Source organism: Stegostoma tigrinum, chromosome 11, assembly GCF_030684315.1.
Source record: "Stegostoma tigrinum isolate sSteTig4 chromosome 11, sSteTig4.hap1, whole genome shotgun sequence".
Lineage (NCBI taxonomy): Eukaryota > Metazoa > Chordata > Chondrichthyes > Orectolobiformes > Stegostomatidae > Stegostoma > Stegostoma tigrinum.
In genome coordinates this window covers 48,164,267-48,187,805 of record NC_081364.1, presented here as the reverse complement: position 1 = coordinate 48,187,805, position 23,539 = coordinate 48,164,267, and the positions used below count along the sequence as shown (strand labels likewise).

The 23,539-nt window shown below is 40.1% G+C and overlaps 1 protein-coding gene across 2 annotated transcripts in view; it reads left to right on the top strand.

Annotated features, from left to right (window-relative positions):
• Positions 1-23,539, top strand: part of LOC125460346 (ataxin-7) — a 144,343-nt gene that overhangs the window by 62,274 nt on the left and 58,530 nt on the right. For both annotated transcript variants that reach the window (XM_059649936.1, XM_048547740.2), the window contains exon 3: positions 7,970-8,074. In XM_059649936.1, the coding sequence (XP_059505919.1) occupies positions 7,970-8,074 (105 nt within the window). The remainder of the gene's footprint in view (positions 1-7,969; positions 8,075-23,539) is intronic.

Sequence of the window (23,539 nt, the reverse complement as noted above, 5' to 3'; positions counted from 1 at the left end):
CCTGAAGAAGAATCATACCAAACTTGATGCATTAACTCTGCCAGATCTGAGTTTCTTAAGTGCTCTGAGTTAGCGTTGTCAGCTATGGTGCTCCCACGATTTCAGGTTCTCAGATTTTATCCCAAAATGTAAAGGTGGTCATGTAGCAAATGACCGTGTCCATACGGGTGGGTTTAAGTGCCACCTTGGGACTTCATGACCACAACTGGTGAATCGTTACATCACCAAATAAGTGATTTTATCAAATGTGTAAATCGTGCCTATACATCTATCACAAAGTAACAACAGAAGTGTTTCCCAGTCAGCACCAAAAAAAGTCTAGCTGCAAGACAACAGCCTCGTTCTAGTCACAAACATGTCATCCTAGTTCCAAGGGATTACTGAACACAAGTATGCATAAACCATGATTTTATACTGTCAAATGTAGAAAGCTCAACTTGAAATTGGGGCATTTGGTCTAAGCAGACTGGTGGCCTATTGCACATTTGAACAGATGTAACCATCTTACTCCCATGTCTCTACTAAAATTTGTGCATTCACTTATTTAGTATAATCTTGAATTCGAACAGTTTGATTTGACCAATAATCTTGGAAATGAACTCCACAGCCTCAATGTGAAGAAATCCATTTCTGTCTGTCTGTTTTGTAATTTTAAACACTTGGCCCCAGATGTGGTGCTTTAATCATGAACAGTTTTTATTTTAAAAAGTGCCTTTGTCTTTACTCATACCAGGTAGCAGCCAATTGAATCTGTGTTGCTACCTCTCTGAAACCTCTGCATTTCAATGGTGTGGAGCTTACTACTAAATCCAATAGCTGAATTCTTATTTTGTTTTATTCTGGATTGACTTGCAAGATGCAGAAAATATCGAGGTAATTAAACTTGGAATTCTGTTAACAATTTTTATAAACACCTCAGACCAAAGGGGCTGTTTCAATGCATTTTGGACCCATATTCTATATTCTGATATCTTTCTGTTCAGCACTATTTTCTTTGACTGTCAAAGTATTTTATCACATGGTTACTGACTTTGAATTCCAGTTACTACTTTTAAGTGTTCCGTCTGTCACTATCCTTGGTTTTATTTGTCTTTACAAGATTGTAGTTGCACTTTTTTTTGAAATCTGATCGTTTAATGTTTCTCTGCCTCCATCCCAATCATTGACACATCCAGTTAACAGTTACTCAGAATCAAATTCCATGAGGCTTCAGCAGAGAAAGTGGTAATTTCTAATGATTTGCACCTAATTTTTCACTGTCTTCCCTGTAAATCAGCTATTGATCATCTCTAATGATGTTCGAGCCCATGTACACTACGTCTATGAAGCTTCAATCTATTGTGTCAGCTGCTCAAAAATTGAGATTTGTTATATTTGATCATTGTGAAACCTATGCTATCAGCTTCTAATTTTTTTTGTTTCTTAGTCTACTTTTGTAATAACTTTATTGTTAGGGATTGTCATATTTTCTACCGGTAACCTTAACCTAATCATCAGGATTTGTTCGGTACTCCTTTCTAGAAGCGGATGTATCTGGCTGAGTGGTGGGACACTGGACAGCAGTCACACTCAGTAGTGCCCTGAAATAATTTTAGGACTTTCCTATTTACAATTCTAGACAATGTCCAATCCTGGTGTGCCCTCTCCGATTTTTAGCTTAACTAGTTTATCAAACATTTCTGTTTTTAGCCATCAGATGATCTCTGCTTTGCTTTGGTTTTATGACCCTCATGTCTGACCTTCAAGAGGTAATTCTGTTTATTCTCTTACTAAACTGTGTCGGATTTATTGGCTACTTTTTAAATTTATCCTGTCCAAAAGACTTTTTTAAAAAAAACTTTGTTAACCTATTAAGATTTTTTTCAAAGTAAGTTGTCTGCAACCCAATAAAGCATGATGGTTTTCTCTCGCTGAACATGCTGTTCGTAGTTCTTGCACAAAGTCTTTTGAGATCCACTTCACTTGCATGTTGCATTAGTCCTTAGTTTGCTTTCCAATTTTATTACCACTAGGTGTTTCTATTTCTGCAAAATGTAACCCTAGCATACTGTTGGTTGTAAACATACTGTACACAGTATTGAACATTTTAGTAAGTGGGATCAGAATTAGGATATTTCTCTGCCACTTGGTCTTATCACTGACCTACAATGAAATAATTGTTTGCTGACACCCTGGAACAGACGCAGTAGCTATTTATTTGGAGGTGCTGTTTTTGATATCTTTTGATAACTGGGCCTTGATGTGCTCCCTGGAGAAAGTAAAATGACTAAAGAAGTTCAGGGGAAGTCCTTTCTAGAATCTTAGCAGTTATTCACCCTCCAACTTAAACTGTCTGGAACAAATTATCAGGTCACTATCATTTTTTTTCAAGATCTTTCTGTACACAAATTGGTTGTTGCATTTCCTATATTGAATATTAAACTAGTCACTGTAAAGTGCCTTGACCGTCTCTGTCTTTGGCTGCTTAATTGAAAAACTACAGATCTATTTTCCATCTTAGTTTCATAGTCTGTAAGGCTCCATTGTTTCTGCTGAGACTCTTAAAATCAGTTTTTCCTTTTTTCAATATTAGTGGTTTGCAATGTTGTCTCGGTGCACTTTTTAAAATGTCTAGGAAAGATTGGTCACTCCATCTGGTGTGTTAGGTTTGTCATTCTTTCTAAACTATATTCATGTTTCTGAATTTCAGTGTCATTCTCAAAATTGGGTCTCTTGTGTGTCTGTTCCATCAGATTTCTAGTGATTTTTAAAGTGTTTAATAAGCTCGTTATTTTTGAACTTTTTTGACTTCTGAATCGGTTCTTTTTGTGGTGAAAGATACTAATTTTTAGATGGATTGCTCATCATTAAAAATGAAGCACAAAGTGTATTCTTTCTGTATTTTATGGCCTGACTAGTACAGAAATGCTCTGCTTTTTCTATCAACATCCAAAGGTTTTGTGTGGTTAGCAGTTAACACTAATCTCAGCATCCTGGGAGGGAGCTGGTAAAAATATGGCAACCTGCTGCGGGAAAATCATCTTTCATTTTAATTAAAAAGACAATTTAGTCATTACTTCATTCTTGAGCCACTTAGCGCACTCCACCATTTGCAGCAGATAAGCCCTTTCTCGTCAACCATTCCTTTCCAAAAATCATCTAAAATGCACAGTCTTGAGCATAGATGATCCCTATCTGATACTTTTTAAAGTGCTGCCAGCTGTAATCTTCAAATTCTAACGCTGGCTGGCTGGCTGACATTTTGCCCCTCAAACTCTCGAGCTGCTTGTCCAATTAAGCCAGCCAGGCTGAACAGGACTGAAAACAACCTGCTCGCTTTAAACTCGGGCTGACGATTGAATGTAATTCAGACTGGTCCCATATCCTATTTGCATTCATTATAAATAGCTTAGTTACTTTGAAGCAGCACATTAGTGTAGCAAATTGTTATGAACATTGTAAAAGTAGTAAACTGGAGTATGTTTTGAGTGAAGTTGGCTTTTGAACCCATTAGGTTTAGAGACTTTTTAAAAAAGAAACTATGATTTTGAGAAATAGATATTTTATTGATGATTCCAACAATAATTTAAAAGCTTTTAGAAGCTCAGCATGTCTGGCAGGATCTTTGGAGAGAAAGACTTTTAAAGTCTGAAGTGACATTTTGGATTTGAAACTGAATAGGTGCCAAGTAAGATTCCTGTCTCACCAGGGCAGTGTACCATCCTTCCTGACTGAAATTTGTTTTTATTTTCAGGATTAGAAGTGAAAGTTGCCACGGTTGACAGTGGGTTGTTTTCTTGTTAGCAGACTGGAGAAAAGTGTAACCCGAGGGTGAAAGCTGAGAAGATGTGGCCTTCCTGGAGATCAGTTGGTTTGCGTGCTCACACTGTTGCTGTCACTGAGCATCACAAACAAGCTTTCGAGAGATCTGAGTGAATGGGCCCCCGAACACTAATCACCTGAAATGCGGGCTTGAGCCCATGGCCCTGAAGTTAAGACTATGTCTGTGCCAACTGAGCTAGTTAGGTATAGGGCCAAGGTTGTGATTGATCACCTGCAACCAGCACTGCAGAAGCAGGTGGTCTTTGTGGTGGGTAGGCAATGGACCCGGGTACTCTGATCTGATTTAACGCTTTTTTTGAGCTTGAGGAGAGTGAGACAGCGATACCATTGTATGTAATGAAATTGACTTAATGGCCCTGGATGATATCACTTTTGAAGCAAAAAGGAAGACAAAGGTAAGGGGACAAGAAGAGAGTCTTTTGTTTTGTTGGAAATGCACTGTGTAGGTAAAAATGCAACCAAATGGGGACAAACAGGAGTATGTGTGGATGGTATTGAAAGTGTCAACAAGGATTGGTGCGCCACTATTAAGGTCATGGGGGATGTCACTTGCAACTATTTACGGATTTTGTTGTTCATTTTAAAAAGAACAGAAGCCTGTTTGCTGTGTTGAAATCTTTCCAATGAGCTAGAGAAACTAGAAAAAGGTGGAGTGCCGCCAGGTGGTCTCAGGTACAATGTTTTGCTTTCTGTGAAAGGTGTAAAACAGTTTTGACAGCTAATCAAAGGGTCTGAACTTCTGTGACAAGTTCATTGCACTGATTATAGCATTTCACTCTGTTTTCAAAAGAAGAATTCATTCATTGAATATGGGTGCCACTGACCTGGGCCCTATTTGATGCCCGTTCCTGGTTTATTTTGAGAAGGTGGTGAGGACTTGCTGTTTTGAACTACTGCAGCCTATTTACTATGGATAGACCCAGAATGCTGTTTAGCTGCCAGGATTCTGACCCAGGAACAATGAAGAGACAGTGACATATTTCCAAGTCAAAATATTGAGCAAGTGGTGGTGTTCTCGTGTATCCATTGCCATTGTGGTAACAGGTGAGTCTGCAAGGTACTGTCAAGAGACCTTGGAGAATTTCTACAGTACATCTTGTACATGATGTATATACTATTGCTACTGAGCATTGTGGGTGAAAGGAGTGTATATTTGTGGATATGTTGCCTATTTGTTATTTTACATAATACACTGCTGATTTGTGCCTTTGAGAGCATTCAGTGTGTTCAGAGTTGTTGAAGGCTAGGCAGATGCCTTTATACCAGAATGTCACTGCTTGTGATGTCACATAATTTCTTTTGGAACGCTCTTAGAAAAGGTATCAGAGATAATGGGAACTGCAGATGCTGGCGAATCCAAGATAATAAAGTGTGAAGCTGGATGAACAAGGGTCTAGGCCCGAAACGTCAGCTTTTGTGCTCCCGAGATGCTGCTTGGCCTGCTGTGTTCATCCAGCTTCACACTTTATCTTCCAAAAGAAAGTGTTTGGTCTCGAATCTATTCCATAATACAACATCAGTTAGTCATTCCCCCCCCCCCCCCAATACCTATCTTTAATCGCCTTTCTCTTTTCAGAGGCCACCTACCGTGCCCCCCCCCCGCCCCACGCTTTCTCCAATATCCACCATTGTGTGTGTGTGCATGCGCTCGCTCACATATACATTATTTTACTAAGAACTGCAGATTCTGGAGTCAAAGACAGCACAGTGTGAAGCTGGAGGAACACAGCCAGCCAGGCAGCATCAGAGGAGCAGGAAAGTTGATGTTTCGGATTGGGGTTCTTCACAAATGGGGACGGGAGCCCACACTGAGCATCTTTGCATGCAACTGCGGGAAGCGCTGCACCTGCCCCAACACTACACAGTCCAAGGCCAAAAATGTACCTTTCATATCAGATGGAGATTCACCTGTGCATCCGTCAACTTGGTCTACTGCCTCTGCTGCTCCCAATGTGGCCTTGTCTACGTCAGTGAGACCAAACCTACATGTGGAGGCCGTTTTGTACAGCCACTGCACACTGTATGTAACAAACTATGACACTTCTGGTTGCCAACCATTTTAACTCTCCCTCCCACTCCCTGGATGATATGTACACTCTGGGTCTCCTCCAGTGTCACAACAACGCCATCCGCAAAAAGGAGAAGCAACACCTCATATTCTGCCTCCGGGAGTCTACAGGCTGATGGTCTAAACGTGAAATTCACCAGTTTTAAATCTCCCCTCCCCCCTCTGTGTCTGTCTCTCTCTGTGTCTGTGTCACTTTCAGACAGGTCCCAATCCAAAACATCAACTCTCCTGCCCCTCCAGTGCTGCCTGGCCTGCTGTGTTCCTGCAGCTCCATACTGTGTTGGCTTTGACTCCAGCATCTGAAGTTCTTCAACCACATACTTGAACCTGGCACTACAGCCACATCTCCTTTCTCAGACCCTCCCTACACAGCCGAATCATCCCCACTGGACGATAAACAATATTCAGGCCATCCCAAATTGGCCCAAATCACAACACCCTCTACCTGCAGAGCCTCCATAAACCATTTTTTCCTCAATGGATCCTCAAGTACACACAGCAATGCACTGGCATCTTCTAGCACTACAATCAAACTTGCCCCAGCTCACCCTCCCTGTCTTAGACCTGCAAAGGATCTCATCTGTTTTTCACTCTATGCAGGATCCACACCTTCAACCGATGTCTTTTCTCCACCTTATCTGACATTTAAAAACCATACGTACTCTTATTTGCTTGTGCTTATGATCAAACACAGGCCTGTTCCTCCACCCCTGCCCTCGCCCCTATTCAGGACCTCCCTCTCAATGTGCCCGTTGCCATTGTCTAAGCAGTTGCCTCGGCCTCTCCCACTGACTCCACCAATGCTGACGATGTCACTTCCACTCCTGAGACAGTCTTCACCATCCCCCAGACCTCCCCTTCCCCCTCAGAGGATAAATGGTCAGTCCTCAACAAAGGACCCCCCCACTTCATTCCCCTGTGCGCGCTCATCAATGAATCCATTCAATTCTGGATGTTGAACTTTTTCTGCGACCTCCACCTCCCGTGCCTATTTCTTTAACAGTAAGCCTAAACCCCCACAGACCTCTTCTCCTGCCTTCAACAAACTTCGTCCTACTGGACAATACCCAACTGACTTCTTCGTTTCCAACTGCTGTCGTGACATTGATCACCTCAATCTGTCTCACGGATGCCTCTAGCTCTTTGTATTTTCCTGCATTTGTTAATTAAGTGCAGTGCCATCACTTTCTGCCTGAATTTAGAACAAGAAGTTTCCAACACTTTGTTTAAACTCATTTACACTGACCCTTGCTGGGTCTTATTTATAAATGTTCAATTATTCTATAATCGCTTCATTTCTGTGACTGTATTTACTGTGGTGAATAAGCAAAAGTGCAATGGTGAAATGTCATTTAGTTTTCCCAGTCAACTTTTGTATTTGGCTATGGTTAAACATTCCAAATTGACTATGGCAATATTCAAAGAGGTTTTTTTTCTGGGTGGTGGCTTTTGATCTGGTTAAACTTGGCAAACTGAAGCTGTTTTGTGTACTTGAAATTCAGCCTTCAGCTTTCATCTTGGAATTTACTCTCAAATGATAATGGCTCCTTCTGTACTGTAAAATTCTGAGATTCTATAACACTATGTACTTTGTCACAGTTGTTTCGGATTCATTTGATATTATGTGGGACCAGGGTTTAATTGCTGTTTGCAGTATTTGACCTGGATAATGCAGTCACATGCTAGTGAGGTTATTTGCAGAAGCAGTTTTAGTATTTTGGCTTACGGGGGGAGGGGCAGAAGAAGGTGTTCACAGGAGAATCCAGAAAATTACTGCTGTCTTCTGTGCTTGTTGATTTTACTACACCGATTATTATAAAATCAGAATTGCACAAGAAATTAGATGCAATTTTATTTTAGTTTGCTGTTTTTGTAAGAACATAGTATTCTCCTGACAATTGTTGTTTAGTTACAAAACTAAAATGTTCTTAAAACGTCAACTGACATAGAAAGTGTTGCCGTTTATCAGTCAGTTACGTAATTTTACTTTGTGTTGTAATTTGCTTTTGGATGTTTTCTTTTCTGAAATTGAGGTATTTGGTAGCTTTATTGTAAAAGGTACTTTTAATCTCTCTACAGATATGCCAATATTCGGTCACTGTCCAGCACATGATGATTTTTATCTGGTGATGTGTAATCATTGTAATCAAGTTGTAAAGCCCCAGGCCTTTCAAGCACATTATGGTGAGTTCCAACTTTACTCAATATGTTTTAAAAATGTGTAAATTCCAGCTTATTTTACATGGCAGTGTTTCCCCAGATTAGATTTATTTTATATTTACAGACATTTCTTATAATTTCTATGCTGGATCCAAGATCGCCCATGTGATATTTTGCTCAAACGTTGTTCTGTTGCAATGTGTACACAATCTTGTCTGTCTAATTTACTTAACCTTAAAAATTACTACCAAGAAGAGCAGGAAAAGTTTGGATTGTGAAAAATGGCCTATTTAAGATTGAATTACAGACATGTTATTTTATTGACTTCAATGAAACTTGTGACCAGTCCCAAAATGAATCCACTGTACACACAACATAATTCTCACTGGTGTTCAGAATGGAACAATATTTGCGGGTGATATAGAAGGACTTCAGAAAGTACAAGTTTTGCCACCAGTTTTGGTGAAATCAGAAGCTCTGTAAATGCTTTGTTTTGACATTGACATTGAATTTAACTGAGATTTATTCTGACAGAATATCCTATGCAGTAAGTAGTATTGCTGACCAGAAGATATTTTATTTTACCATTGTTAATTGAAGTGTGAGGGGCGCTATAACACTTTATTATGAACACCTCTCTGATAATTAAAAATGAAACCCCAAGAGAATCTCGCCTCGCCTCCTCAGGTAATCTATTAGAGGAGTGATTAAATGATACTCGCTCTATAAACAATAAGTAACAATTGAATTAACTGTTAGTTAGATAAATAAATAAACACAGCGACTAACAAACTGAACAATTCCTCCTTAACCACTAACCATTCCTGACTAAAGCAAGCTTCTAATGGTACACTGCTCTAATAGTTAAGCCCCACTTGCATAAACCAAATTAATAAAAAGCTACATCTCTCCATTACAGTCAGGATAAGTCTTCCAGAATGTTCTTTGTCGTATTTGCTGTCTTTCAGTCAGGAATGCCTTCCTCCATCAAATTCTTTTGTCAGGAATGTTAGCTAACAGTGCTGTTGTACCTTATTTTGATGGTACTTACTGAGATCGTTGAGAATTCTGTGAGAGTCAGAGATTTTCTGTTTCTATAGACCTGAAGGCTGTTGAGAGCTGTCCTCTTAACTGATGGCAGTTTTTCTCTCTCTAATTTGCAAATTCCATCTTCTTTTATACCTGTGGTGACCTATTAATTTGTTTCAATAGAATTGGTCTGAGGTTGTCAAATCCATCAGATTGAAACTTAATTGGGCTTTGGTATCTAGGGCCTGGTTTAAATTAATTGGCAAAATTCAAAAACCTGTTGTCTTGGCAAAAATGCTGCTTTGCCTCCCCTCAATATAGCATTTTGATGTTTTGATTTCAAGAATTCTCTGTACATCTGCTACTGCAACAGACTTTTTTAAATCCCCCAAGCCTGAAAAACTTTCAAAGAGACCATGCACTGTTTTCCCCCCATGATTTTATAAACAAATTCTAACGTCCTTCCTTCCAATCCACATGTACTATACCAACTTTGCACCGCCTACCCAGCTTAAGAAAAAATTATAAAAGAATAGCTTCATTATTTTTTCTCTAAGTCTTAATACCATTATTACTAGGTACATACGTCATTAATCTGGAGTTACACATTTCATTAATACTATACACGTGTACATAAACATTGAAGGCTACCATGTCTAACTAATGTACACGCTTCCCTCTTGAACCCGCAATAATGTATCTGCAGTAGCATTTTCATGACCCACAATACGTGCTACTTGTAAATTAAATGCTTGTAATGGAAGACTCCAATGAAATAGTCTGGTGTTCTTGTCTTTAAATATTTCCAAAAATGCCAAAGGGCTGTGATCAATGTACACAACAGTCTTGGATATATTATTTGCAACGTAAACATTGAAATGTTGTAAGGCAAGTACCAAACTCAGTCACTCCTTTTTCCATGGTTGGATGCTTTCTCTGGTGGATAATGAGTTTCTTTGAAAAATAGCCAGCCTTTCAATTCCACAGTCATCCTCCTGTAACAACACAGCTGCAACCCCTGCATTGCTTGGGTTGATGGTGACTTTGAAGGGTTTGAAGAAATTTGGTGTGGCTGAAACTGGTGCAGTGGTTAATGCTGCTTTTAAATTCTCAAATGCCCCCTGGCATTTTTCTGTTCACAGAAATGTCATGTTCTTCAACAACCTCGTCAGCAGTGCCACCAAATTATGGTACAAAATTCCAGTAGAAAATGCTCAGTCCTAAAAATCGTAGCAGTTCCTTCCTCAAGGATGGTCTTGGAAATTCCTTTATGGCCTTTGTCTTCAGGTTCCTCGGTGTTATCCTTTCATGCCTGATGTGTCCTAAGAATGTCACCTTTGGCCTTCGAATTCTGTCTCAGCCAAATTTTTGACCCACTTTGCCTTCCGTAATCTCTGAGCTCTGCCAAATGCACTGTGATTGTTATATGAATAGCTAGAGATCACTAAGTTATCTGTACAGATGGCATAATTAGATAATTTAAACCCCAAGCCCCCAGAAAAGCTCGCCCCACCTGGTAATCTATTAAGAGTGGTTAAGTGAAAGAAATCTCTGGCACTCTTTTTATTAACAAGTAACAATTTTATTTATCTAACTCCAGCAGTGAATAAAATAATGGAACTACTAACTAACTGAACAATTCTCCCTTTTAACTACTAACTATTCCCAAATAGGGGACACAATTTTAATTGTAAGCTGTTCCAGTAGATAGAAGTCCTATTTGTATAAACCAAATTATTCGAATTTTAAAAATCTTACCGTGGCTGTAATTTCACGAGGTTAAGTCTTCTGGAATGTTCTTTGCCTTCTCCGTTGTCCTCCAGTAAAGAACGCCTTCATCCATCAAATTCTTGTGTCAGGAGTATTAGCTAAGACTGCCGGAGTACCTTTATTTAAATGGTACTTACCTGCCATCTTAGATTTCTGAGAGAGCTGGTGATTTTCTGTTTCTCTTCTGCTGACGGCTGTTGAGAGCAGATCTCTTAAGAGATGGTAGTTTGCTGTCTCACTGATTTGCAAATGCTGCCTTTTCTTTTACCCTTGATGACCTGTTAATTTCTTGTAATAGGATTGGCCAAGGTTGTCAAACCGTCAGGTTTAAATTTAATTGGGCTTTGGTATTTGGGACCTGGTTTAAATTAACTGGCTAAATTTAAAAACCTGTTTTCTTCGTAAAAATGCTGCCTTGCCTGCCGACAGTATAGCCTTTTGATAGTGTTTCAATATCAAGAACACTCTGTGCATCTGCGACAGCCTGCAGACAGCTTTAATCTCCAAGCCTAAAATAAACTTTTAAAGGGATCATGCATTCTTTCGCACCCCCCCGCCCAGCCCAACACCTGTCATTTTACAAACAAATGCTAATGTCCTTCCTCCCAATCCACAAGTACTATGCCAACTTCACAACACCTTTTTCAAGTGATTTTAATGTAGGAGTGTTTACGTTTAGGGGAAAAAAAACCTTTTTTAGACAAAATGCATTTAAAACCGGCTTGAACTTCTTCAGTTACAGGAAAAAAATGTATTTTTTGTCAATATAAGATTTCCTCCCATCACTTTGTGACATCTACAAATGTTGTGTAATCATCTGGACTATAATACAATTATTTTGTTGAAGCTTGTCACCCACGCACCATCTATCTCTGTTTTTTGTACTTTCGATTAAAAATATTAAGGCACGTGGACTATTTTCTCTACTCGTAGTGTCCTAGCTTGTTTTGCATGTGGTGATGTGTGACATTTGTCTAATTGATTGACAATTCTGAATCATTACAAAGAGCCAGTGTATCACAAAGCAATTTGCAACTCAGCATCCTGATGTTTGGCATTGCTGTTGGAGTCTTTGGAATTGAGTCAGATGCAGTTTTTCTAGATTTATAAAAATTTTTACATGGGAAACTTATGATTGTCGACGCTTTTGTCGTAAAGGTACTAAGTCACACTTCTGTTAACGTTTTTATACTTGACTTTTAATGTTCAGTGGTTTAATGTTCCAAAATGGTTTTTGTAACAGGATGACCCCTGGAGGTTGATTTTTAGCTTTTGCTCGCAATGAAAGTGTATTTTAGCTGAGACTCATAAAATATGACATGCATGTTTCTTCTACATTACTGTTGTTTTGGTTTTAAGCTTTTGTATATGTTGCACAGATTTATCATCGCTGATTAGAGAAATTTTAAACTATCCTAATGAAAGTTATTTGAACAATTGAAAGATTTGCCTTGCCTTTGGCACTAATTATTTCATGTTTGGCACTTGACTCAATACAGTTAAAACATATGGAGCTGGAATAGGTCATTCAGACCTCAAGCCTAATCTCTCATTCACAAGTGTTATGATGAGAGAGGAGGCTATTTGACATGTGAATATAATAATGGATGGTCTGATTTATTCAATATTTTACACTCGTCTTCAGCAATCTTTCTCTTCTCCTGCCGCCCCCCACTCAAAAAAAAATGCTTGGCATGCATTTATCTGATTCTGCCTTAATGTTCGAGGACTCCCTCGTCCAGTATCCGAGTGCCAGTGAGCAGGTTGCTGCTCAGCAAGTGCTGCTTGATGGCACTGTTAATGACTCCTTCCAGAGACTGATAGGTAGTCATTGGCTCGGTTAAATGTTTCCTAGCTGTGTTCTGTACACACAGAAATGTGGCAATGTTCCATGTTGTCAGGTAGATACCAGTATTGTAGCTGTATTGAAATGGCTTGATTAGATGCATAGCAAACTTTGATCCAGTGTGTTGGGCTTCCTGTCACTAAGGATGGGGATGTTTGTGGAACTGCCTCTTCCAGTGAGTCGCTTAATTGCCCACGACCATTCACTGGTGGATGTCTGATTTGATTTATTATCACAAAAACAGAAGTAGTTGGAAAAGCTGAGCAGGTCTGGCAGCATGTGAAGAGATCAAAGTTAACATTTTGGGTCCAGTGACCCTCCCTCAGAACTTTTGGTCTTTATTTATTGTCATGTTCATCATCTGACAGAATACAATATAAAGTGTTGTATAGTGTCACTGCTTTCTAGTGCCATCTTAAAACACAGAAAATAAACTAAAATGCAGAGTATGAAGGCAGAAAAATGAAGAAATTAATTTGACCAGCATTACAATCTTAAGTGCTCTGCCATGGGCTTGGTGGCCAGGCATGAGCCTCCTTCTCTGCGTTGCTGCCACTGGAATGAAGGATGCCATCTCCCCTCGACTTAGACTCTCGCTACTGAATCTTCGCTGGACCTTGCCAAAGCGGACACCACCAATGCTGCTCAGGACTCTCTCAAACTTGACCCTGCTGCCAAAAGTCCATCTTGGGCCCACTTTGCCACTGTTAATGTCACCGGTCTCATACTGGGCCAAACTCACCTCCACTGCTGCCTCCATGAATATGTGCTGGAAGCACGTGCCACTGGGATTCCAAATTTACCTCCTGCATTGGGAAACCAACATAATTTTCTATGCATTCTGTCTTTGCAGAGTGTGCTAATCACCCACAAGATGCTGTGTGGGACTAAACTTCATATAGATGTGTTTGCTCTGGATCTCCAGGAGCTCCTGTATTCTGCATTTGCAGCATGTCACCTGTCCTGCTGATCAGCTTAAGAGCAATTGCAAATGGGTGACTAAGACATGCTGTGGTTTTAAGAGCTGTTTTGGCCTTCTTTCTTTTAGCGGGAAAGACATTAGAGTCGTAAGAAAGGATAAACAGCTTGTCTTGCGCGTAGTCCTATCAGCAAAAAAAGTCTTTTTGAAGTTGCTTTTTTGCCACGAGTGTGTTTATGGGATTCTGCTGTTTTGGAACAGTTAATTAGTTTTTGTATCTATTATTCTATGAAGTTTTCCAATCGAGTTGTTATTCTAAGTTTTTTTTCTTTGTATTTTTGCTGTATTGTTTGAATAAATTGTGTTTTGCATAATGTTGAGTACTTTGACCAATCAAATTGCATCTGGAACACAGCTCCTGACATTTAACCATTAAAATAAGTAAAAGTTAAGGCCTAGGCTACCACCTTAGTATATTTTGAGGGGTCTGGTCAGGTCCGTGACAGCACCAAATGCTGGCCTTGCTGCTGCCTCCTACACCCCATGCGTGAATTTAAAAAAAAACTTGCCTGTCCATACTTTGTTCACCACACTGTGGGTGGGGGGGAAACACACAAAAATATTTACGACATGGTCAGCTGTTAGTTTTGTTTTTCGGCGCTGCTTGGAAGAAGCTACAACCGGCAATCCAGTCATGATGCTTCTGTCATTTTCTGATGGTAATGCTAAAGTGAAACAAGTGTCTGTGATGTTTATGGCTATGGCAGGTCTATTGGACTCAATCTGTTTTCCCTACGATTTTAATCTAAATTCTCTTTGCATTGCTTAAATGTAGACAATTCAATTGTTCTTGGAGATTAGTTTCTTTTTTTCGTTTTTCACTTTGTCTATCCTGCTATCTCCTGATTTTTTTTTTCCTTGTTTGCATATTGCAAGTATTATTACTTACTGCAGGATGGAGAGATATTTCAGCGCTTTTAGCTCTGGTTTTAAGCCATTTTATAATGGGTTTAAAAAAAGCAGACTAGCTATTGGAAGACTTACATTGATGTAAGAGCATGAATAGGAAAGTAGGGAATAAAGCCCCTCGAGCCTGCATTTTGTTCTGTATGTTAGTGCCTAATCTTAGCCTCAATTTGAATTTCTTGCCTGTTCTGTATAGTTTAAAAATCTGTTTCTGCACAGCTCTTATGGGCTCACCCCTCATGCTCCTGATTGAGGGTCACCATTGTTGAATACCATTACCATGTTCTACAACTACATCATCACACCTGCCCTGCTAGCTCAACTAAGTTTTTTTTTTTCACAGTTTTAATTTTGTTTTTCACGTAACTGTTATCTCTTCATATATTTTAAACTAGTAATGTGTTAAGTTTATTAAGACCATAAAAATAGGAGTGGAAGTAAGGCCATTCGGTCCATCAAGTCCACTCCACCATTTAAATCATGGCTGATGGGCATTTCAACTCCACGTCCCTGCACTCTCCCCGCAGCCATTGATTCCTTCTGAGATCAAGAATTTGTTGATCTCTGCCTTGAAGGCATCCAATGTCCCGGCCTCCACTGCACTCCGTGGCAATGAATTCCACAAGGCCACCACTGTCTGGCTGAAGAAATGTCGTCTCATTTCAGTTTTAAATTTACCCTCTCTAATTTTAATTTTAAGGCTGTGCCCACAGGTCCTAGTCTCCCCGCCTAACGGAAACAACTTCCTAGTGTCCACCCCTTCTAAACCAAACATTATCCTGTAAGTTTCTATTAGATCTCCCCTCAACCTTCTAAATGTAATGAGTACAATCCCAGGATCCTTAGCCGTTCATCATACGTTAAACCTACCATTCCAGGGATCATCTGTGAATCTCCTCTGCACACGCACCAGGTCTAGTGTGTCCTTCCTGAGGTGTGGGCCCCAAAATTGGACACAGTATTCTAAATGGGGCCTAACTAGAGCTTTATAAAGTCTCAGAAGCACATCGTTGCTTTGATATTCCAACCCTCTTGAGATAAATGACAAATTGAATTAATACTGTAACTTGGGGTAAATTGGGACTTTTGAACTATTTTATTTATGTTTTATAGATCAAGCAGCATCTCATGCCCAACACCACCTTCAAACTTCCATGCAGTCAGTCTGTTCTAATACTCTAAATTTGCTTATCCCAATATTTACTTGCACCAGTTGAAATTTTTTTAATTTTGACAAATGCCCTTGTTGAGAGAATTAGAATATCAACTGATCAATTATCTGCTTTCCTGTGACATTGCTTGATATTCTTGCAAATGCTTGTAGAGAACTGAGATTGTTCACTCCCAACAGCTCTTATCACATAAGACTCTCTCTTACCTTTCACTCTTTGGTTTTCAGTTGTCCACTAGTTCTGTGCAGAAACAACTGCTAGTTGAGCGTTTACTGCAGTGTGCAGCTTGTCATTTAACACTTTACTGTCGATGCTGATGAAACTTATGAAATGAGGTTTCAGAGATATTAATAAAACTTCTATTGTATGGTTGTGGGTAAGAATGATTCTTTGCTTGATTATATGTTTAAATTTTACTTAAAAGGAAGAAATTTTACAGTGGAAGTATTACTTTGTACGGAGAGATGATTCCAGTATATTTTTACTGCTTGGGTTGAATCTGGCTGGCCTGAATTGGATCTCTTCCTCAGCTTTTGACTGCAAGTTTTTAAGATGGAAGACTTAACGGGAGCCAAAACACAAGTTTGATAGTAAAGCTTGGCAGGCCTGGCAGCACCTGTGAAGAAAAATCTGAGTTAATGTTTCTATTCTGGTAATCCTTCCTCAACAGGTCTGAGGACCTGAAATGTTAACTCTAATTTTTTTTCCACTGGCACTGCCAGACTTCCTGAGCTTTTGCATTAACTTTTGTTTTTGTTCATTATTGACAGCATCCACAGCTCTTCTGGTTTTTAATACGAGGTCCATGTTGAGTGTTTGTCTCCTCAGCATCAGAGTACTGTTATTTAACCTGGTTTAGGTGCTGCCAGCCGTGCACATGTGCTCAGTATCTACCACAGAGTCATGTTGATTATTCCTGGGATGTCAAGACTAGTACAATTCAAGTATCTTCCTGTGTGCATATTGAATCTCTTAATGTTCATGGGGAGAACCTTAGCCATCTGAGGCTACTAGGTGGCAAAATAAAGCTCTCCCATTGACACAGGAACTCAAACAAAAACTCCATGCACTCATTTGAAATCAACTTCACACCCTGCAAATTAGTGAAGCCTTGACCGCTTAGTTGACTGAGTACACCAACTGCAACTTGACCAGAGTGGTAAAGCCCCAGTTTTCACCCTTCTGAAAGTCTGGATGATGCTGAACTGCTTGCAGACAGGCCATGTTGATGCACCCACATGCTCTAGAAGTGAAATAGGAGAGTCAGTGCAAATTAATCCGATTTGGATGGTCAGTCATTTCCTGCATTGGGATCTCCTGTCGTGAGTGGTCCATCATTGAATGGATTGTTAACTGCAATATCAAGCTATAACTGTTACCACAATTGTACAAATTTTAAAAAATGCACCTGTTTATGAGCAGGTGAAACAGACCATCGTAAAAATCATCCTAAAGCATGTGTCTATATTTTTCCAAAAATTTCAAAAATCTACAAAATTGGATTTTATTCCTACTGGTATTTTGGCATTGACTGTCTCCCAGTATAGTGTATCCAAACCAACAAAACTACCTCTTCCTGATTTTTAACAATGAGTATACACCATCTACTTGTCCTTGTGTTTTGAAGATGGATCACTGGACCCAAAACATTAAGTCTGCTTTCTGTCCACAGATGCTGCCAAACCTGCTAGGGGCTTCCCTTCTGTTTTTGCCCTTGAAAGGACTGCTCCATTGGTGAATTTGTATAAAAAAAAATATGACTACAATGTAGACAAATAGTAAGATTACTCATAGCTAAAAATACACTTGGTTGAGTCCTCAACAGTCCAAAATTTAAATTGTAAAGTCCTCATTCAGATAAGTCTGTTTATATTGTTGATGATATCTTCATTATCTGTGGGCCCTCTCTAGACTGAAGAATTCAATGCAGAATCAGCATGGATATCTAGAGAATGGGGAGACCCTATTATCAATGGTGCCTGGGGCAAAGTCTGCAGTTGCACCACTTTTGACCTTCCTTTGGACGTACTGCATGTTGAGAGCTTTGGAATGGATAGAACATAGAACATTACAGCACAGTACAGGCCCTTTGGCCCTCTGTTGTGCCGACCTGTCATACCAAACTCGAGCCCATCTAACCTACCCTATTCCATGTACGTCCATATGCTTGTCCAATGACGACTTAAATGTACCTAAAGTTGGCGAATCTACTACCATTGCAGGCAAAGCGTTCCATTCCCTTACTACCGAGTAAAGAAACTACCTCTGACATCTGTCCTATATCTTTCGCCCCTCAATTTAAAGCTACGCCTCCTCGTGCTCGCCGTCACCATTCTAGGAAAAAGGCTCTCCCTATCCACCCTACCTAACCCTCTGATTATTTTATATGTCTCAATTAAGTTAACTCTCAACCACCTTCTCTCCTAATGAAAACAGCCTCAAGTCCCTCAGACTTTCCTCGTAAGACCTTCCCTCCATACCAGGCAACATCCTAATAAATCTCCTCTGCACCCTTTCCAAAGCTTCCACATCCTCCTCATAATGCGGTGACCCAAACTGTACACAATACTCCCAAGTGCGGCCGCACCAGAGTTTTGTACAGCTTCACCATAACCTCTTGGTTCCGGAACTCGATCCCTCTATTAATAAAAGCTAAAACACTGTATGCCTTCTTAACAGCACTGTCAACCTGGGTGGCAACTTTCAAGGATCTGTGTACATGGACACCAAGATCTCTCTGCTCATCTATACTGCTAAGAATGTTACCATTAGCCCTGTACTTTGCCTTCCAGTTACTCTTACCAAAGTGCATCACCTCACACTTGTCTGCATTAAACTCCATTTGCCACCTCTCAGCCCAGCTCTGCAGCTTATCTATGTCTCTCTGCGACCTACAGCATCCTTCGTCACTATCCACAACTCCACCGACCTTTAGTGTCGTCTGCAAATTTACTAACCCATCCTTCTACGCCCACATCCAGGTCATTTTATAAAAATGACAAACAGCAGTGGACCCAACACCAACCCTTGCGGTACACCACTATTAACTGGTCTCCAGGATGAACATTTCCAATCAACTACCACCCTCTGTCTTCTTTCAGCAAGCCAATTTCTGATCCAAACTGCTGTGTCTCCCACAATTCCATTCCTCTGCATTTTGTACAGTAGCCTATTGTGGGGAACCTTATTGAATGCCTTGCTGAAATCCATGTACGTCACATCAACCAACCGGTTTACTCTCATCTACCCGTTTGGTCACCTTCTCAAAAGAACTTGATGAGGTTTGTGAGGCATGACCTTCCCTTCACAAAACCGTGCTGACTATCCCTAATCAATTTATTCTTTTCTAGATGATTATAAATCCTATCCCTTATAACCTTTTCCAACACGTTACCAACAACTGAGGTAAGGCTCACTGGTCTATAATTACCAGGGTTGTCTCTACTCCCCTTCTTGAACAGGGGAACCACATTTGCTATCTTCCAGTCATCTGGCACTATTCCTGTAGATAATGACGAGTTAAAGATCAATGCCAAAGGCTCGGCAATCTCCTCCCTGGCTTCTCAGAGGATCCTAGGATAAATCCCATCCGGCCCAGGGGACTTATCTATCTTCACCTTCTGTAGGATTTCTAATACCTCTTCCGTGTGAACCTTAATCCCACCTAGTCTAGTAGCCTTTATCTCCGTATGGTCCTCAACGTGCTGAATCAATTTTAAGGCTTTCCTGCAGGTGAATGTCAGCTGGTTGCTTTTGCCCTAAGGTCAAAAGTCAAACAATATCAGGTTATTGTCCAACAGGATTATTTGAAATCACACAAACTTTTGGACCATTGCCCCTTTGTTAGGTGATGTGAGACACAAATACAGAGGCACAGAATTTATATTTGGTTTGTCTCCTATTTTTGAGTTTTTGTTTGTAGTTTATAACTCAATCTTAATTGGATTGTAGGTCATTACTTGTTATCTGACTTTTGACAGTTTACACTCACTCTGTTTGACACACTTGATCACCTGCATAGACCTATGAATTGACCTGTTGACACTCCACTCTGTGATCTTTGATCTCTTTGCCTGTAAATTCTGTGCCTTGTGTATTTCTCTCACGCTTGCCCTGGCAAAGATGCAGTGCTCTGTAAGCTTGTGATTTCAAATAAATCTGATGGACTATAACCTGATGTTGTCTGACTTCTGACATTGTCCACCCCAGTCCAACACTAGCACCTCCACGTTCTCTTTTTCCGAGAGAAGTGATGTGGAAATCGAAGTTTTAACATTGTTTTCTTCTAGAATTAGCTAAAACATTGTTAATCAACTTCTCAGTATGACCAACTAAATGGTGACCTCTTGTTATTGCTATCACCTCATTACCTAATTTGCCACTAGTCTGCAGTTTGCTTTTTCCCCCTGATATGACACAGGTGAATGGAAATCACGCTGTGCCCAGGTCTTTAAGATGTCAGTTGATTCTTTGGGAAACCACAAGTGCAAACACCAAAACTGAGTCTTTGAGAGTGATGAAAACATGTCTCCCCACCTTGAATGGAAACAGCTCAAACATGCATGTTTATCTTTATTCACTTGGGACCCCAAGTATTACTGGCTGGCCCAGCATTTAGTGCCCATCCTTTAGTTTCCCTTTGAGAAGATGGTGGTGAGTTGCTGCCTTGAACTGCTGCAGACCATGTGCTGTAATTATAACCACAATAACCTTTGGCAGTCAACCACCAAACATCAAGCCTATAAAGATGATGGGCTTAAGCTCCATCTTGAGAAATGCAAAAGCAGTTGAGTTGCAACATTTAGCTGAGACATGTTTTTATGATGTGTGAAGAATGTATATGTAGCCTGTCCACCATGAACTTTACTCCTGCATTAATAACATAGGTAAATTAACTAATCATTACCAAAGCAGGAGCTTGGGTGCATTAAGCTCTTGTGTCCCAACAGTTTTCAGACATTTAGACCAAAGCAGTTCTGGATTTTGGTAATCATGAAAGGCACAAACTTCCCGTGAAGGTAGCCTGTAATCCACTGTCCAGAGAAACTTGGGTCAGTATTGCACTGACTATTTATTTAGAATGTCATATTAACTGTGAATGGAGTATCTATGTTAAGTAATTGAGTTCTGTAGGTGTTACCAAGTTAGGTAAGTGTCAGAAAGGCAGCTCTGAAATTATGGAATGAGTTGGACAAATCTCCTTGAGCAGAACAACACAAGCAAGATAGAGTATGAATAAGTGGCATGTCCTCTGCAATTGCTGATTAGGTGAAAGTCAAGCTGGAAAATTCATGAGTCTTCCCACCCATTCAGTCCCCAAGTGATGCAAAACAGGTGAATAGGAAAAACTGATCCCTCACATCAAGGGTCAAATTTGTCAGGAGAGCTAGAAATTTTCAGGCTTTTGAGTTTGAATTAAGTTGAGAGATGATGTATCTTGTTGCAGTGGAAGGAGCGTTATTGTTTTTGTAGGTGAGTTGAATAAGTTGGAAGCCTTCCCCATCCTTGTTTATGTTGTGATTTTAAACAATAAATGTAGTTACAAGTTATGCTCAAATTTGTTCAGTGTCAGATTTTCTTGTATTATGCCAACATATCACTTTTACAATGATAGTAAGAAAGATTTATGAATGGAGAACTGTGCAAGATAATGAGCTGAATTGAAGAACTTTCCCTATCAGATTTGATATTCACTTGAGATGAAAGAGAACAGGCCATTTGGACCCATGAAAAATGGGGCTGATTATCTGCCTCAACTCATTTTGTCTCCATGTCCCTTAATCCCTTTAGTGTGGGAAAAACCTGACATGATATAGAAGTGCTGGTGTTGGACTGGGGTGGACAAAGCCAAACCTCAAACAGCGTCAAGGTATAATCCAACAAGGTTATTTGAAATCAAAGTTTTCGGTGTGCTGCTCCTTGGTCAGGTGACCCAATGAAGGAGCAGCCCTCTAAATGTTTGTGTTTTCAAATAAACCTATTGGACTAAAACCTGATGTCATGTGACGGAAATTGTATCAATCACAGCCTTGACTGTTGATCAACTGAGTATCTCCACACCTCCAGAGCTATCCCTCTGATAGAAAACTTTCTAATGTTCTGAACCATGAGTCAAAAAAAATCTCTCATTGGTAAAGCAAATTGAGCCTTTTTTGTGCTATTTCAGTAGAACAAGATGATCTTATTGAAAATATATAGAATACTTAGGGTTTGACATGGTTGATCAGCAGTTTGTTGTAGCTGATGTAGTGCAGACCATGCAGCGTAGCCCATGAGGCCATTGTTCAAAATAGACCAGCATGACGACAACATTTCGCATGACTGACCACTCCAATCAGGAAAAAATTCCATCCCTGTGATTGTTGCTGAGTGTCATGCAATCATTGAACGTCTTTCTCAGTCACCTGCTCTGGCCAAAGTGAAAGGTCTTTGGAAAATCAGGTTAATGAAAGCTGCTCAGTTGGAGCTGGTGCAAGGTGACCATTGAGTCAGGACACTGCGGATTCCCAGATTACAGTCCTTTCACAACCTCAAGTGCTGCTTCTCAATGGTAATCAACAATTTGCTGGAATGGCTGGATGATTGGGGAAGGGGGAAACAGTTGGCTGTGTGGTCATTTGATTTGTCCCACTAGATTGCACTGTGCGCCCTCGCCCTCGCCACCCCTCCCCTGTTTTGTGTACTTTATCTGTCCTCTCTCCGTTCCCTCCCACTTTTCTCCCTTTTCCCTCCCCCGCTCTCTTCTTTCCCCCCCCCCCCGCCTTGTGTCTGTACTTGCTTTCTCTATTTTCTCTTTCTTTTTCTCTTTCACTGTTTCTTTGTATGTGCTCTCCATCAGTCATTTCTTCTGCCGTCACCACCACCATCACCACCATTCTTAACGGAAGAAGTTGAAAAATGGTAAGATAATTATCGGCCAATTCTCCTGTCTGGCACTTGTTAAATGAATAATTAACAAGAATAACTAATCAAATCTTGTGGCATATCTCTTCATCTTTGTAAAATTTGCTCACCAGCCCCACAAATGAGAGAAGTGATTTCTCCACCTGAGGATGTCAAATAAGCGCATTCTGGAACAAGTGGTTGCAACATAGATATTTGTTAATATGCCTTTAATACTATGTGTGTGTAGTAATGCTTGGAGAGTAGGGGAAGAGAGCAACGTGGGCAGTTACTGGATGTTGTACACATTGGTTAGCCAAAATTTGGGGATGACATTTGGAACTAGTGGAATGGACCTGTCAAAATGACTGGTTTTGAAGGATGTCTTCAGGCTGTATTTTTCAAATATAGTAGCACAGTTGTTTGAGGGATAGATTTGGGAAGAGTCCTAGAGTTGGACATTGAACAGGTGATATCAGAATTAATCAATATTGTTCAAAGGGAATCCTGAAGTGAGCAGTGAGTAATTCCAAGTTTGTGCACTGGTTCCAAGACCATTGCAGAATATCCTCCAGTCTTAATGCAGTGAAGTTGGTAGAAAGTGTCTACTAACTCCACTCTTAAAGTCATATCTGGATGTGGGCGTCTCATTGTGCTGTGGTATTGAGGGTCGGGTATGGTGAAATGGATGCTGAAACATTGGAGTGGTTGTATTGAAATGGAAAGAAGAGAGAATCTGGCTGAGATGCTTCAAACTGCTCTGGCTTACCCACATCACAATCACTAGCTGTCGTTTTAATTCCTTGCCTGAAGATGGTGTAAAGTAGTTGAATACTGTAGTACAAACTGTACTTAACTACCAGCTGCACTTAATTGAGCATGTTTATAGTCAAATTGTAATATAA